The 18,265-nt window shown below is 48.3% G+C and overlaps 1 protein-coding gene across 6 annotated transcripts in view; it reads right to left on the bottom strand.

Moving 5' to 3' along the window:
- xxylt1 (xyloside xylosyltransferase 1) overlaps positions 1-18,265 on the bottom strand; it is a 51,290-nt gene that overhangs the window by 21,379 nt on the left and 11,646 nt on the right. For all 6 annotated transcript variants that reach the window (XM_061239303.1, XM_061239302.1, XM_061239300.1 and 3 more), the window contains exons 3-4: positions 14,621-14,768; positions 2,747-2,879 (exon numbers count right to left, since the gene is read on the bottom strand). In XM_061239303.1, the coding sequence (XP_061095287.1) occupies positions 2,747-2,879; positions 14,621-14,768 (281 nt within the window). The remainder of the gene's footprint in view (positions 1-2,746; positions 2,880-14,620; positions 14,769-18,265) is intronic.

Raw genomic sequence — 18,265 nt, 5'->3', positions numbered from 1 at the left:
AAGGCGATCCGCTCATTATTATAGTTTAGTTTGCGGTTCTCGAGGACAGAAAATCCTCCTAGATCGTACTCTCAGTCCTGACTCTTCCTCTTTGTTTCTGTGGACGGGTTTCCCTCCAGGACATCATGGCTGACCACAGCAACTCATCAATCTGAACCCAGACCCTGCACTCCAGACCCCGCCCTCCAGACCTGCCCTCCAGACCCTGCACTCCAGACCCCGCACTCCAGACCTGCACTCCAGACCTGCACTCCAGACCCCCGCACTACAGACCCCCGCACTACAGACCCCGCACTCCAGACCTGCACTCCAGACCCCCGCACTACAGACCCCCGCACTACAGACCCCGCACTCCAGACCTGCACTCCAGACCCCCGCACTACAGACCCCCGCACTACAGACCCCGCACTACAGACCTGCACTCCAGACCTGCACTCCAGACCCCCGCACTACAGACCCCCGCACTACAGACCCCGCACTACAGACCTGCACTCCAGACCCCGCACTCCAGACCTGCACTCCAGACCCCCGCACTACAGACCCCGCACTCCAGACCCCGCACTCCAGACCTGCACTCCAGACCTGCACTCCAGACCTGCACTCCAGACCCCCCTGTTAATAGTTTTTTTCTCTTCATTAAAGTGATGAGTTACACTAAAGAACTGAAAATTTTGAATTGTGGATAAATGAATACAAATAAATGTTTGGCAAACCACAGTGGCTGAAGTATCATAGTTAATGTACATTATACCCAGGTTCTATACTGACATCACACTGTGATCAAACACACCACACACACATACACACACACACACAAACATACTCACACTCACACAGTAACACACACACACACACACACAGTAACACACTCATACACACACACACACCCCAACAGTAACACACTATCACACACACACACACACACACACACACACACATACACATACACACACACACTCTTATGACAGGAGAACAAACCGTCATATCCGCACTCTCAATAACGCCGCTTGAACACTGGCGCCTTTGACCTTCGTTATGTATTATTTATTCATAATGTATTCTGCGTCTCTGTGTGCGATTTCCATAGACCAAGGTCAGAGCAACACTGAGGGCTCATGAGCGTTAATCTCAGAGCGCTGAAATGCGCTTATGGAAATCCACACTGAGCATTTCTCCAGGGTTTGAGCCCAAGAACGGCCTTGTGCTCACGGGGTCCTGGAGGAGAGGTCAGGGCCCCAGAGCCGGCGACAGAGCTGACTCTACCGCCACCTACAGGCCACACGTAACATTACCGCCTGCCTGGCTGCACATTTGCGTCTGCTCTACCAAATTCCCTCGTCTTAACAAGAGGGGGGAGAAAAGAGCACAATGCTTTGACAACTCGCTCGGATTCTGCTCGCTGAGATTTTGGCAGCGTTACTCTGAATATTTCCCCGAGAAATATGATGAAAAGGTTGACAGACAGACGGAAATGTTTGGCTGACAGCGCTGAGGCCGGTGCCCCACAGGGGGGAGGGGAGGGGACTTCAGCAGGGGCGCATTTCTGCACAGTCTGCACTCCCACAGAAAAACTGGAGAGTTACAAAATATTCGCCCGGGGACCAAAGAGAACGGAACGGCCACCCAATCTGCCCTGCAGGAGGAAACTCAATTAAATTAAAATTAAAACCAGTAATTGCACAGGGCCGGCGGCCATTTGCATTTATGCTGACGTGTCTGTTTTTCCTAAAGAACGAGGGGACAGGCACTGCCACGGGGAGTGTGAGTGTGCGTGTGTGGAGTACCTGTGTACACCTGAGTGTGTGTGTGGAGTACCTGTGTACACCTGAGTGTGTGTGTGGAGTACCTGTACACCTGAGTGTGTGTGTGGAGTACCTGTGTGCACCTGAGTGTGTGTGTGGAGTACCTGTGTGCACCTGAGTGTGTGTGTGGAGTACCTGTGTGCACCTGAGTGTGTGGAGTACCTGTGTGCACCTGAGTGTGTGTGTGGAGTACCTGTGTACACCTGAGTGTGTGGAGTACCTGTGCGCACCTGAGTGTGTGAGTACCTGTGTACACCTGAGTGTGTGGAGTACCTGTGTACACCTGAGTGTGTGTGGAGTACCTGTGTGCACCTGAGTGTGTGGAGTACCTGTGTACACCTGAGTGTGTGTGGAGTACCTGTGCGCACCTGAGTGTGTGAGTACCTGTGTACACCTGAGTGTGTGGAGTACCTGTGTACACCTGAGTGTGTGTGGAGTACCTGTGTGCACCTGAGTGTGTGGAGTACCTGTGTACACCTGAGTGTGTGGAGTACCTGTGTACACCTGAGTGTGTGGAGTACCTGTGTGCACCTGAGTGTGTGGAGTACCTGTGTACACCTGAGTGTGTGTGTGGAGTACCTGTGTACACCTGAGTGTGTGTGTGGAGTACCTGTGTGCACCTGAGTGTGTGGAGTACCTGTACACCTGAGTGTGTGTGTGGAGTACCTGTGTACACCTGAGTGTGTGTGTGGAGTACCTGTGTGCACCTGAGTGTGTGTGGAGTACCTGTGTGCACCTGAGTGTGTGGAGTACCTGTGTACACCTGAGTGTGTGGAGTACCTGTGTACACCTGAGTGTGTGGAGTACCTGTGTACACCTGAGTGTGTGGAGTACCTGTGTACACCTGAGTGTGTGGAGTACCTGTACACCTGAGTGGGTGTGTGTGGAGTACCTGCACACCTGAGTGTGTGGAGTACCTGTGTACACCTGAGTGCGACACGCACCTGTACACTGGCTGCAGCTCCGGGGCGATTCCGATCACAGCTCCGGGCGGGAAGCGGGAGAATTCCTGAAACAGATCCCGGATGTTGCTGCGGAACTTCAGATCCAGGTCCAGCTGCACAACGCGCTCCAGCTCTGCGTGGGAAACACAGAGGAGCAGCCGGGTGAGACAGAGCGGAGTCCGAATCAGGGCAACCCACCTGACCTGACATGACATGACAATCGCCTACTAGTGAGTATACAGAGCACACTGGATGAGAAAGCAGTTAGGATGTAAATGCAGTGTACTTAAAAACTCCCAAGATGACGTACTTATTTCTGGGGTTTTGCCAAGTACATTTGGGAGTATACTTGCCAATAAATACATTTTCCTTCAAGAACAACAGCAGCCGCACGTCATCGTGGTTGCGTAAGGGCAAAACGTCTCACATACTTCCCATTGCATACTAAAACACACTGAACAGTATGCAGTATGCTTAGTAGACAGTACATATTTTGAGGACACGATATAGAGGCCGGGGAAACATGACTGTCAGCTTTACTAGCCAATGCGGTGACTGGGATCAGGCTCTGGAGCAGACAGCTCTGCCATGATGAAAAAGCAGAACTACATTACTGTGCATTACTGTGCATTACAGTGCATTACTGTGCATTGCTGTGCATTACTGTGCATTACTGTGCATTACTGTGCATTACGTTACGTTACGTTAATGGCATTTGGCAGACGCTCTTATCCAGAGCGACGTACATTTGATTAGACTAAGCAGGAGACAATCCTCCCCTGGAGCAATGCAGGGTTAAGGGCCTTGCTCAAGGGCCCAACGGCTGAGCGGATCTTATTGTGGCTACACCAGGGATTAGAACCATCGACCTTGCGTGTCCCAGTCATTTACCTAAACCACCACGCTACAGGCCGCCCTGTTACTGTGCATTACAGTGCATTACAGTGCATTACTGTGCATTACAGTGCATTACAGTGCATTACAGTGCATTACAGTGCATTACAGTGCATTACAGTGCATTACTGTGCATTACAGTGCATTACTGTGCATTACTGTGCTAGGCTGCACACACACTGCTGCCCTCACAGTAAGAACAGAGCACGGACCAGGCTAAGCTGCGGGTCTGTGAACAATGGGCCAGACTGACGAGCCAGGACAGAACCAGCAGCTGCCAATGGGTCAGGCAGGGTTCTGTCCAAACAGGCTGTGAAAACAGACCCCAATCAGCCTTTTAGCCTCAAACTCCTCTTCAAACAGGAAAGTCCCCAACACAAAGCCAAGGAACATGACGCCATCAATGGGGGAAAAAAAAACAAACATAAAAATGCATGACAAAGCAGTAGACACATTTGTTGATGCCAACACGAAAAACACAGACTGGTCATCCACAAAAAAATAATAATAATGGTATTTTGAAGAGAGTGAATTGTCATTTACAAACCTTTTACAGATTAGCCATGGCCACACTGACTTTGGCTCTCAGCTTAAAGGGGTGGTCCCATTTCTGTGGTTTTTAAAAAAATATTTCAGTTTTCAGTGCATGTTTATTATTGGCGCACATACAGAAGTTTATCATGACCTGCTGGCTACAGTGTTCGGTATCAGGGCATTCAGGGTAATCCTTCCCTTGCTGTAAAAGCAACGGTCATGTTACTGGAAATGTACAATCCTGCTTCAGACCATACTAGCCATCTGTAAGCACCTAAGATATCCTTCACACCACATTCAGACCATCTGTGCCAATCAAAGACAAATTTAAATAAAGAAATGTACATATATTTAACTTTTTTCTTTTTTTAAACTTCATGATTAAAACGTATTGTCCCATATTCTAGCTTAATGAGGAAATGCCCACTAAGGTAAAGAAAACAAGGAACAAAAATTACACAAAATACAGCCTAGTGTTCAACTAAAAATCAATTTTATGCAGGCTAACTCTTTAGCCACAATGACAACGCAACAAAACAGCCAAAGGCATGGCACAGGTTTCCACAAAAAGAGATCAGTATGGTTTATGAGTGCATATTTCACTGCGGGTTTAACAGCAGCTTTTACATCACTGTGGAAAGGGAGATGGTCAGGGCCCGGGTCATCTCGACCGACGCGCAGCGCAGAGACACGCAGGGGCGAAAGAGCTCCGGGCGCCGTGGCCTGTCAAATATAAAAACGGCCGGAGCGGTAACTCGGTTAAGCATCCTGAACTTTCGCTGTACCCCGGAGCGCTTACAGCGGGCTACAGACCGCCCTGACCTCCTCTCAAAGACAGACAACAATGCCTCGCGCGACCCGATCCAGATTAAACCGGCTCTGGATGTAGGTCAACGCCGTCACTTAGTCCACTTCACGGCGGGTCATACGTGTGGTCCCGGCTACATGTGCGCAGGTTTACGCAGAGGTAGGCTGTACGATAATACGAAACTGTGTTAAAACGTCCCCTAGTACACCGCTGTACACACATTAAGATTGATTTGGACACGATTCTGAGCTTTACATTTGCTTCCGAGTTCGCTGTGGTTGCTACAACGTTCAAATTAGCATGCTAGCTGGAAACTACAAGGGGTGATAACTAGCCTCCCCTTTCAGCCACCTAAACAAGCTCTGGTTGACTGTTTTCATATTTCCACAGATTTCTCTTCATCGTTTAAATCCCCAGGCAGTGACAAACTGCCAAGGAAGTATAACCTTTAAATAACATGATATGTTAACCGAAAAAGAGTCGCGGATTTATCCTATACGCGACAGAAGCAGAGCGAGCATTTATTGGCCTCCTCCTGGGGGCAGAAGCGTTTATTTAATCAAATGACAAAACCCCCACAACAAACAACAGAGAGATAAGTGGATAAGAAACGGCCGGGCAGCGTAACGAACAGCTGGCGACTTTCTGCGCCCTGGAGCCGCCAATAACTCAATTTTATCACAGACGATGGACGCGCCTGACGTCAGATGTCTACATTTTATACTTAATTCAGCAGCTGGGTTATGAAAGAGTGGAAAGATAAAAGTTAAAAGGAATAATATGTGATATGGGTACCCTGACAGGAAAAGGATCAATAAATGAAGAACCTAAAAATACCGTTATTACCGTTATCTTGTACCGTCTGAAAGTAGGCTCAGGTCCGGATAAAAGATATGAGCCTACTTTAACCAAGTTTAGAAACACGTATTTATTTGAACATAGTTCAAAGTGCTCAAGTGCGAAAATAAAATTGTAAAGCGGGTATAAACACCTCATTTAACCCACTGTCTGCCCTGATTATATAAATATTAGTGTTTACATGACCCAAGATTAAAATCTCTCCCACACACGCAACAACATGGTGCAACATTGCATTCACTTAGCAGACCCTCTGGAGAAATGCTTTATTAAAAACCTTATTAATATGAGCAAGAGCATCAGACCTGCCTAACAGCATTGCACCAAAGGCAGCCTGTAGTCTAGTGGCTGACTGGGGCCTGGAAGGTTGTTGGTTCTAGTCCCGCTGTAGCCACAGTAAGATCTGTGTAAGCTGTGTAAGGCGCCCTATAGAAAACTCATAGAAAGGCCAAGGAATGAAAATGCATTTCAATGGTCATGTGTCTTGAAAAACGGTCATAGGATTGTCTCCTGCTTAGTCTAACTGTAAGTGGCCTTGGATAAAAGTGCCAGCTAAATTAACAAATTATTATTATTATTATTATTATTATTATTATTAAGAACCAATACACACACTCTCAACACACACAGATTACATCCATAACCAGCCTGAAGAAAACCTCCAAATAAACAGTGGTAGGTGTTGAATCGTTGTTTCTTTATTAACAGTTTGGGAGAAAAATTGAAATTGTCTTGTGGGTTTTTTTTTTGATGGATACTCCCACTCTCTCATCTTCCTTTTGATATGAAACTTCAAACACAAGGAACGCGGCGATTCACTCCGTACTGCGCGCGCGGTATCCGCTCACAAAACAAGGGGCTCAGCACAATCCACCGGGTTTTGTAAGGGGGTTAGTGAATTCTTGCGATAACCACCAGCGTCGGCAGCAAACAAACTGCGGCGATAAACGGGCAAACACGCACAAGCTGGGGTTGCCCCACTTCGCTCGGCTAAAGCGGCGAAAATTCACCCAGCTCCGAAAGGTCTGCGGCTCGCACGGCTCCTTAATCTGCCCCGTGGTGAAAGAGAGAAACAGACTGTTCAACGGGGTCAGAGAGACGCAGCGTGCGACCCTGGGACTCTGCCGGGATCTGAAACTGGGTTAAACTCACAAGAACGACGGGCCCCGTTACAAGCACTGAGACTCTCTCTACCCAACAGAGGGGTCAGAGGTCACTAGATCCTCCACTGGTCCTGCTTCACTCAGGGGAAAATAGGCCGTGTTCAAACCCACATACTAAGCATATCACTCACGCTACAGGGGCGGTCTGTAGCGTAGCGGTTAAGGTACGTGACTGGAACACGCAAGGTCGGTGGTTCTAATCCCGGTGTAGTCACAATAAGATCCACACAGCCGTTGGGCCCTTGAGCAAGGCCCTTAACCCCACATTGCCCCAGAGGAGGATTGTCTCCTGCTTAGTCTATTCAACTGTGGGACCTATAGTTGCCCAAATGCCATTAATGTAATGTAATATACTACGTTTCAATGAAAATCTGCCTGAAATGTAGTCGTAGTTCGGGGCTTCAAGCACAGCCATAGACTAGGGGCGGGAGGGATATGCTGTCACTTCTCACATGGAAACCAGAAAGAGGAGCTCAACCAATCACAGAGCATATTGGTGATAAGAAGCGCAACAATACCAACAGTGATTGGTGGATACAAAAATATATATACAAATGTAAATGTATTGAGAAATTAATGCAATGTGAAAATCAGTGCTGTATCATTTTAATGAGAGCAAATACAGATATTATGGGCCAGTTTCACAGACAGATTAAGCTTAGTCCCGAAATAAAAAAGTTCTGTCTGGAGAAATAGAATTTGGTCATGGACTAGGATTAATCCATGTCTGTGAAACTGGCCCTATATGTTTTTTTAAGACTTTGCCATCATTTAATCACTGTCAATGTCCAGACTAAACTAGTCAGACCTTTGACCTCGCCATCACACTTTGACCTTACCATCACCGCTGTGAAAAGTTTGGGAGGGATTTTCACCCCCCCCCCCCCCGTGTGCCACATTCCGTCCATTACAGACACTATAAACAAACTCTCTCGTCGAGCCAGCTGTGCACGACCAACTGGTATCGACGTCACCCGGTGGGAGATCGATAGACGGAACAATCGCGGGGCAATAACAAGCCCGCAAGAGCCACGTCGCACCAGCTCAAAGAATCACGGGAGATCTCCAGCTGGGCACATCGACGTTTGCTCCAGCAAACTGCCGTCACCAGCGACGGGCGTCTTTTTCAGCACGCCGGGCGGTGTAAAGCGGCTTCGCCACGTTTCCTTTTAACACCGGCCCGGGGAGAACAGCAGGTGTTCGGTAAGCTATGACGGTTAACAAACGACACGCTGCGCGCACTCCTGAGATGAGTCTTCTTCCCTCACATCACTCTGACGGAGCGCGCAGAGTTTCGGTTATTTGAAGTTACACACCGACTCAACAGTGCTCACAGAGCGCGTCCAAAAAGTACACTGAACCCAAAAATATAACTTCATTTCACTGGTAATATCCCGAACAGGATACCATCTCGTTTCACTGTTACACCGCATCACCAAGGCCTGTTGTGAATCTGTGTTGAGATCCAGTCGGCTATTCCAGTTAGATTGGCAAGGCTCTTAAAAAAAACAACAAAAAAAAACAGATGTTGTGAAAATCTTTGTGTGAGGAGAAGCCATTTGGGATTTGACAGAGCTGTCGGAAAAAGAGAGGCTTCTACCTACAGACTCGTGTTACCTGAGGAAGACTTGTTTTGGAGAAACAGAACTCCCATTCTGAATGTGATTAATGCCCATCGTGTGTTTAATAGCACACGGTTCCGTTCAGCTGTGTGTGAGGAACAGACAGAGCGAGGAAGGATTGCTAGAACCTCCTGTCCTTGCTACATTTAATTTTTTCACTTTTTCAATATAAGGTACAGATTCAATTTAATAAGAAACAAATATTAAAATGACAATATTTTTATGCGAGGGTCGATTCTCAAAAATGAATCGTCAGGATCGGAAGTATTGATACCTCAATACGGATCCGCCGATCACAAGAATATGTCTTGAATAGTACAGTGAATAGTACCTTAAACATACCGCTGTGCAAAAAGGTAAGAGTTACTCATAGAAACAGCGAGGACGGCAGGGAGGAATGTGCATGGACGGATTAGATTGAGGGAATTTCCGTGAAAACGCGAGTGCCAAAATAACTAAACCTGGACGTGACCTGCTCCTGGACAGAGCTGCGGCCTTCATATTCATCTTCCTGCGGTTCCTGGATGGGACGGCGTTCCAGCCCAGATTCCCTGGGACTCGGATCCGATCTCGGAAAACCGCGGGGCTGCGTAAACTTCCTGACCCCACCCCCCCTCCCCGCGCTCCTCACGAAACCGGAGAGCGCCTCGCTGCCACGGTAACGGCTGCTGACCAATCCCGGGACAGAAAGTGAGACGCCGTTTGGAAGAAAAAAATTAGCGTCACACAGCACAGCTGAGAGAAACGACGTTAAGGAGACGAATCGGGAGCGGTGGAGCCATCTGTGCTCGCTCCGATTCTGAGAGTTAGAGGGAGATTCAATTTCAGTGGTGAGATGTGACGTTCGGACACCCGAAGACATCCCACTGAGAGCAAACGGCTCAACAGCTTTCAAACAGTATCCTTAGTGCTTCTGTCAGAAATGAGCATTCCCCAGTGAGTGAACCGTTTACTCAACTTTATTCAGTTTAAGTGCTGATTCGGTTAAAACGCTGTTTTTTTTTTAACACCAAAATACCTGTGGTATGCTGCTATACGCCAAGGGACAAAAGCCCTGCACTGACATTACTCAAACGCAAGTAATCCATTCTGATAGCATGCGTGTGTTGGCAATCAGACCTGGGTCAAATACTTTTCTACGCTGTACTGATCTTGTATTGCGGTATTAAAACCTATGAAGTACTCTCAGAAAGTGCTAACCCCACGCCTCTTGGTCGGCTCAATCGCAGCAGGCAAGATCAATCGAGCACAGAGAAGTATTCGAATCCAAAACAATTACGTGTTTGACCCAGGTCTAATAGCAATAAAACAATGTCATCCATCACTCTCCAGCAAAGTGCACCTCTTTGACCTCAGGATGCCGGTGGAGCTGAATAAACTCTCCTCAAAATCTCCTGGTAGAGCCAGGCCATGCCGACTTCTACTGAAGTCAGCAGCCACCCACCCGTTTCCGTGCCAACCCTGGCCTGGTTTCCCAGCATGCACCTGCAGCCCACGCCACAGATAACAAACGGAACAGCGTCGGGGGGCTGGGGCCGGGGACGGGGTGGAACAGTCATTGCAGGACCTGCGTGTGGCTGCAGGGGGGGGGCGGGGGCGGGGGCTGCTAGGCCCAGCGTAGGAAGCACACCGACCCCCCACCGGAACTGTATTTTTCCTCTAGGGATCCTCATCACACTGGTCCCTGTGTTCGATTTGCACTTCCCTGTACGTCGCTCTGGATAAGAGCGTCTGCCAAATGCCTGTAGTGTAATATAATGTTAACCCAAATACGCAGTTACTGTGGTTAGGGGTGCACCCCAAGCCAAAGGCTATTACTGTCATTAGGGGGTGTGTACCCCAACCATAATACTGTCACTGTGGTGAGCGGTGTACCCCGACCCAGCCCAAAGGAAGTTACCGCGGTTCACTCAGGATACTCGAACGATCAGATTAGCGGGAACAGGAGAGCATTAAATGACTGCCCCTTTATGTAATTTTAATCTGTGTGCAGCTGCCCGAGCCCTGCTTTGTTTGTGTTCTGCGATAAGCGCGCGGCTCAGCTCCTGGTGAGCCGGGCGTGAAAAGCACTAACGGTAGAGGAAAATTATTTGTTTTGATTGATTTATTGATTGACTGCAGGTGTTCCGGGAGGCCGCAGGTGTGTTCTCGGCAGAAGGCGCATTCCTCGCCCGTTTCGCCGACACTTTCCATCTGCGGGAAGACGACGGCCAATTTCCAAACGCCATAATTCTGTCATCGCCTCCCTTCATATGGGGAAGGTATGCCCATCATATTTTCCATGCGTTTCTCTTCGACCGGCGAAGCGGAACAACGAAGTCGGGCACCTCTCTCCACAGTCCAGCCGAAGCTTTGGAGCCAGCGTTCTACTGTGCTTCCATTTTAGGAGCCCTTGCTCCTGAAAACTGATCTGAAAAAAAGTCATTGAGGAGCACATCCACTAATCGAGATGCATTAGTGTGCTCCTAAAGTTAAATTTAGGAGCTCTTTGTAAAACAGTACTTTAGTGTAGAGTACTACTTGGAGCATCGACTATATTAGCCGATTGTGTGTGTGACTCTCGTGTGTTATCTGAGCAGGACCTAAAGTTATGGAAACTCAGTTTTTCTGCTTCCGTTTCACTTCTCGAAAGGCACAACATCATAACGGACCATCTGATAAAGACCCTCGAAATGTACCTAACAATCATAACAATATTACCAGAAAACATGAGGGTACTGTTTTCACTGTTCAGACTGAAAGTTGGGTGGGTGAACTCATCTCGAAATGATGTTGTGCCAGTCGAGAAATGAGTTTACCGACCCAACTTTCAATCGGAACAGTGGAAACTGTAGCCCCATATTTCTGGCTAATATTGTTATGAACACCTTCTAGGGTCACACCTTCTACCCTGTATAAAGGTTGCATTAAAACAAAAATGAAAATAACAGCAGAGCAGATTGTAACTTATTGTGACTATTACAGACCACTGGTGTAAAACTAAATAAGACACCCAGAACCCAGAGTCTGACTGGGCTGTAGTACACTTGCATCAGTAAAGATATAACAGTTTTAATGGAAAGAGTTATTTCCATGAAAACTACACAATCGCCAATCTTACTGACGTCTGAACAGTAAATTAAACTGCAAAACTGCCGATATAAGGAACGAGTTGCAATTAACCCGCATTAAGGACACACAGTGAGTTTTTTCTACGAGTACGAAAAGCACAAACTTATTAAATTGTGGACATTGTAGACTGTGAATAAGGAAAGGGTTAAAAAAAAGATCCCCGTTGACCTTCATTTTAAAATGCGATTCATTCAAGGGGGTCTTAAACAATGAACTAAGTTAATTAAGTCGATTTAAAAAGTAAATTTAATCTGCAGCCCCTGATTAGCTACACTACCCACGGGCTTGCAGAGAAGCTGCATCTGACAGAGAATTTTAAACCTCATCCTTTTGTCTACAACTCTGCCTTAATCACATCCTGTCACATGAAGAACATTTAGACTCCCAGAGCAGGGAGAAGAAAAAAAAAACTCAACATGAAATACTCATGAAAAAAAAAACCTTGCCTTTTTTTTTTCTTTTTCTTTTTTTTTTCTAACGCAAACAAAAGTTTTTCTCCAGCTCTGAGCTCTGTCAAAAATTTCAGAACTAGACATAACTAATAAAGTTGGTTCAAACTCCCACGCGACTAAGTAATGGAAATAAGAAGCAGTTCTTCTGGCTTTTCTGAAGAATTATACTTTTTTGAGATACAAGGTTTTTTGTTTTTTTTTGCTGAACACCCAATGGTTCCTAGACATGGCTTTGTGTTTTGAGCTTAACAGCGTCACAGTGCCAATAAGACCGTGGCCTTCAGCAGGGACCTTCCACCGACCTTCCCCTGACCCTGAAGTTCAGGACAATAAAACCCACTGCAGAGGACGGCCTCGCTCCACACCGAAAAGCCGCCATTTTGTACACTTTATTGTTTTTTTTTCAGCAGAACAAATTTGCTAATGGCATCTCCCCGCTGAAAGGAGCCGAATCTGAATCCTCGCTCTCTCCGAGGGCAAGCCACTCTGGAGCACCACACACAAAGCCCGGCTGTGCGACTTCGCACGAGAGCGGGGAAAAAAAACACACAAAGAGTCCATCGAGAGGCTGGATTCGCACCACGAGTGCGGAGAAACGCTGAAATTCCCCCGGCCCCGTTCCCCCTACTCCCACCAGGCTTCTTCAGTCTTGCGAGGATAATACAGAGACGTATTAATCTTTCTCTCTCAGCGTTTCCACGAATAGCACAATGATGACTGCTGTCCTTTTCCGTCCAAAAATAAAATGGAATACCAACAGCCTTCTCCATCTCTCTCATCTTTTTTCACATTTTTTGACGAATGTGTCATGCCATCTTTTTCCGAAAAAAGCGCTTGAGAACGGATTTTTCTTTTTTGCCTATCAGGAACACAAAACGCACCGTTGAAGCCTCTTCGCTGAAGCAGAGCTGAACATTCTCACTGGGGCTGGGGCACTGGGGCTGGGGCACGGGGGGTGGGGCGGAGGGTGGGGGACAGGGTGAGAGTTGGTGCAGGATGAAGGACAGTAAATTCTCCAGCATTCCCGTTTGGGCCCTTCACATTCCCAACACCGGCCGCAAGGCTTTCACTCACTTTCACTCTCTCTCTCTCTCTCACACACACACGCACGCACACACACGCATACACACACATGCACGCACACACACGCATACACTCACACACTCACACATGCACACACACTCACTTGCACGCACACACACACGTATACACTCACATGCACGCACACACACACATACACTCACATGCACGCACACACACGCACACACAGGCACACACACTCACATGCACGCACACACACGTATACACTCACATGCACGCACACACACGCATACACACACACACACACACACACACGCGCGCGCGCGCACACGCAACCGGATCTCAGCTGCCTTGAGCACAGGGGACACACACTCCTGAGTGACCTCTGACCTTCTGACTGACCGTTATTCACGGTGACTCCATTAGCCCCCTTCTCAAAAAAAAACCTTTAAAAATGTAAAGTTCGCCTTGGGACGAGTTTGGGGCGAGTTGACCGTTTATTTAAAACAAAAACAAAAATGTGGAACAGCATGAGCCACTCCCACACACTGTCCCAGCCAAAAATACCAACGCCATGTCTAAGTGGTTCACTGGATACAAAATACAGGATTTCACCATCATTGCAAGGGCTAAGGACATTATTAGTTTGGACAGGGGTACTCAATTAAACGCAAACTATAAATGATGGCAGCAATGATGCAATTTACACAGTCTGCTGCTCAGCAGCAGTAAAGGTTAAAATAACATTAACTGCAAATGTGCTGTACCTACTCTGTGTTAGGGTCATCCTTGATGAAATATTCAAGTTCACATGCCATGAAGTATTGATGCAGAAATAGGGCGGGGCTAACATGCAGTGATGCACTGTAGGGGCGGCGCTAACCTGCAGTGCTGCAGTGTAGGGGCGGGGCTAACCGGCAGTGATGCAGTGTAGGGGCGGGGCTAACCTGCAGTGATGTAGAACGGGGCGGGGTTAACCTGCAGTGATGTAGAACGGGGCGGGGTTAACCTGTAGTGATGTGAGTGGGGGCGGGGCAAAGATGCAGTGATGCAGGGTGGGGGCGGGGCTAACCTGCTGTGATGCAGGGTGGGGGCGGGGCTAACCTGCCGTGATGCAGGGTGGGGGCGGGGCTAACCTGCTGTGATGCAGGGTGGGGGCGGGGCTAACCTGCCGTGATGCAGGGTGGGGGCGGGGCTAATCTGCCGTGATGCATGGCGGGGGCGGGGCTGAGACACAGTGACATGGTGTGGGGGCGGGGCTGAGACACAGTGACATGGTGTGGGGGCGGGGCTGAGACACAGTGACATGGTGTGGGGGCGGGGCTGACCTGCCGTGATGCGAGTGGGGGCGGGGCTGAGACACAGTGACATGGCGTGGGGGCGGGGCTAACCTGCAGGCATGATGCGGTGCATGGCCACGGACAGGAAGAAGATGGCGTCGCTGAAATAGGCCCCAGATCCTGCGCTGAAGTGCTTCTGCATCACCTCCACGATGGGGAAGAGCCTCTCCGTCAGGCTGCCCACGCTGTGGAACACCACCTGCACACAGACACACACAGACACACACAGACACACACAGACACACACACAGACACATTACAGTACAGTACAGTACAGGCATTTAGCAGACCCGCTTATCCAGTGTTAGGTATGGACAAGTGTGCTGAAACTTTAGTTTATGAATTTATGAATTTATGAAATTTATGAAATTTATGAAATTTATGAAATTTATGAAATGTATGAAATGTATGAAATTTATGAAATGTATGAAATAAATAAAAAAAACAGCAATAAAGCAGTCCTGGCAAACATAACATTAGCAGTAACAGATATAAAAACCCACCCACACCAGCATCGGGGCAAAAATGTAAAACTTTCCACACATTTTAGCATTAATTTTTGCAGGTCCATTTACACGGACACACAGATGGCGCGTGGGGTCCCGGAGCCCCCGCTGTGCGTCGAACACAACGGCGACCGGGCCGAACCAGCGGAGGGGTGAGACAGGGGGGCCTTCTGGGGCGCGATCGCACCCCGGGGCTTCTGGGAAGGACATCTCACACGCCCGACACTTACAGGCCTCGCCGACTACGGCCGTGTTCGACAGCACACACCGGGCATCTTACCCCTTACTTCATTTCAATGGAAATGAGCCTGACATTTTGAAATACGAGCAGTATGGCAGTGTGCGGTTTCAAACACAGCTTACGTCTCAATGCACACTAACCGTGTGGATAAAACCACAAGCACATCACGAGAGATCAGTAACACGTGGGACAAGGGGACTAACTCATATAGCCACCTAGCAACATTGCATTACATTAATGGCATTTGGCGGGTGCTCTTATCCAGAGCGAAGTACGGTTGATTAGACTAAGCAGGAGACAATCCTGCCCTGGAGCAATGCGGGGTTAAGGGCCTTGCTCCACCAACCTTGCGGGTCCCAGTCATGTACCTTAACCGCTTCGCTACAGGCCCTACATGGGCGAACGCACCAATGAGCCAGCTAAAACAGATTACACTGATCACTTTGTTTCCATTCCATAAAACCCTCAGAATGTGTGCACCATAAACACTGAGGGTCCCCATAAGACTGCAGAACATGAGGGTCGTACAGAATGTGTGGGATAAGAAGGCTTTTTTTTTATTCTGAAAGTAACAGTAGTGTACAAATACTGCCCGAAAAGGAGGATTTGGCCTTAGACCATGTTTGCATAATTAACACGCCCTTTACATTTGAACCAATCAGCAGTGCGGTCGTTTAATGGCCCGCCAATCAGAAGGCACCTCCAGCGCTCGCGTTTAGAAATGGCACACTGCCTGTAACAGCAAAAGGAATGTTTATGATTGTCCTGTGAATCTAAAGCAGGGGTCGGCAACCCTGCTCCCGGAGAGCCGCAGGGTGTGCTGGCTTTCGTTGTTACTTGGCATTAATTGATCAATGAAAGCCGTTGATCACACAGTTAACTCACCTCACCTGGTTTCTTGGGTCTGAATCGGCTGCTTATTTTAAGGTGGAGACGAAAGCCAGCACACCCCGCGGCTCTCCAGGACCAGGGTTGCCGACCCCTAATCTAAAGGAACGGTGAGTGAATGCACAGGGCCGGTCCGACGGGTCACCGCTCACGGCGGTACCAGGGCCGGAATCTAATCCGGATCCAGGCTGGAGGGGATTTGGCAGAAAGAGCAGCGGCCCCAATCGGATAAAATCCCTTAGAATAGTACGAGAAGACTGTAAACACAGTTAACCAACACTCCCATGTAATCTGCAGATCCCCCCCTGCCCCAAAAAAAACCAAATAAGTCGACATTGGGGCGACATTGACTCAGGAGGTAAGAGCGGTCGTCTGGCAGTCAGGTTGTCAGGTTAATCCCGCCCTGGGTGCGTCGAAGTGTCCCTGAGCAAAGACACCTCACCCCCTAATTGCTCCTGACGAGCTGGTCGGTGCCTTGCATGGCAGCCAATCGCCGTTGGTGTGTGAGTGTGTGAGTGTGTGTGTGTGTGTATATGAATGGGTGAATGACAAGCGTCAATTGTAGAGCGCTTTGGATGAAGGCGCCACATAAATGCAGGCAGTTAATTTCGGCACTATTTAAAATGCAGGCAGACATTCTGCACCATTTGCTATTTAAGTCCATGCGTGCTTTAGACAACGGCACAACGGCAGACTCTCATTTAACCCATCGCTCTGACTAAAGCCGCAGTCATGCCTCCACGCGTCCTGGCGGACCAGGTTTAGGCCTAATCTCGCCCGCCTCGCTTCAAAGCACGGTCTAAAAATACACTCTTCTCACGCGTCCCAATATAGCACAGCCTATCGCCCCCCCCCCCCCCCTCCCCCTTCCACTGTCTCTCAGAGCCAGAGAAGGTACCTGGAACATTTTATTAATTCACAGAGACCCACAGAGGAAACCTCTTAAGTGCACAGAGCGACCCGCACGGGGAAATTCCGCAGCCGAGCCGAACACTGAAACGGGCTATTGTTCACAGCCAATCACAATGCAGCCCTCGCAAACGGGAGAACGCGGGAGGAATTTAGACGATAATGAGGCTCATAAAGAAGCCAAAGTGAAGCGGGCCATTATCGGCGGTCCGTACCCCATCACGCGCTCGCGGTTTACGAGGTGAATTTCAGGCCATTCATATTTACTGCAAACGCCCCCCCTTCAGGCGATAATATCTGCACGGCGCGTCAAAAACGTTATCCGATTCCGCGGCAAATAAAATCCATTTAACAATGCATTAATAACGGCGGCGGGTTCTATTAGGAGGCGTAAATCTTCGCGGCTCATCTTCGGAGCGGGATCACAGGCCGACGCAGCATTTCCCAAACTCGGGACGGAGATCGGTGTGGAACAGAGCAGAACTTCTCCTCTCGTTGGAGCTGGTGGTCTGAAAGCACCGCGACGGTCTCCTGTGGCTATTCACACGTCGTGATTCCAAGAAAAAGCCCACGGCGACGCACAAGAATATCCACCGGGGAGAACACACAGTACCATGGCGTGCGAGATATGCATAAACCGATTATTTTTGGACGTACCTGGGGCATTTATTTCACATCAGAACCGTTCAAACAAGCGAAGCTGAATAATTCAGTGTCTGGAAAAGGAAGAAAGCGCTCACACATTGCGGTGCTTATAAACGAGAGGTACCAACAAACACAACACATTTTACAATTAGCATGGATATACCTCACCCAGCACTGCAATACAACACATTTATTATAAGCCAGTTATCACTGGAGGGGAGAAATCGCAAAATGGACGAAATCCATATTGGGAATCAAAAGAAATAAGTAATAATAATTCTCACAAACACATTGTTACAAAAAAAGGGTAGTGAACAAAAAAATGACTGGAAAGACCAGTGGGCCACTTGATAACACTTGATTCCACCGTTTCTAATTAAACCAGTTTCTCTCACAGCGGGGTTAACGGTCAACTGATCTGTGGACGCTTGCCAGAATTGCCTTGCACTTATGCACAAACATTAAGTATATAATTATTACATCATTAAGGCACAGACCTCATGACCT

This window comes from Conger conger, chromosome 4 (genome assembly GCF_963514075.1).
Source record: "Conger conger chromosome 4, fConCon1.1, whole genome shotgun sequence".
Taxonomy (NCBI): domain Eukaryota; kingdom Metazoa; phylum Chordata; class Actinopteri; order Anguilliformes; family Congridae; genus Conger; species Conger conger.
Note: the sequence above shows the minus strand (reverse complement) of the source record. Positions and strands in the feature narration are given on the sequence as shown.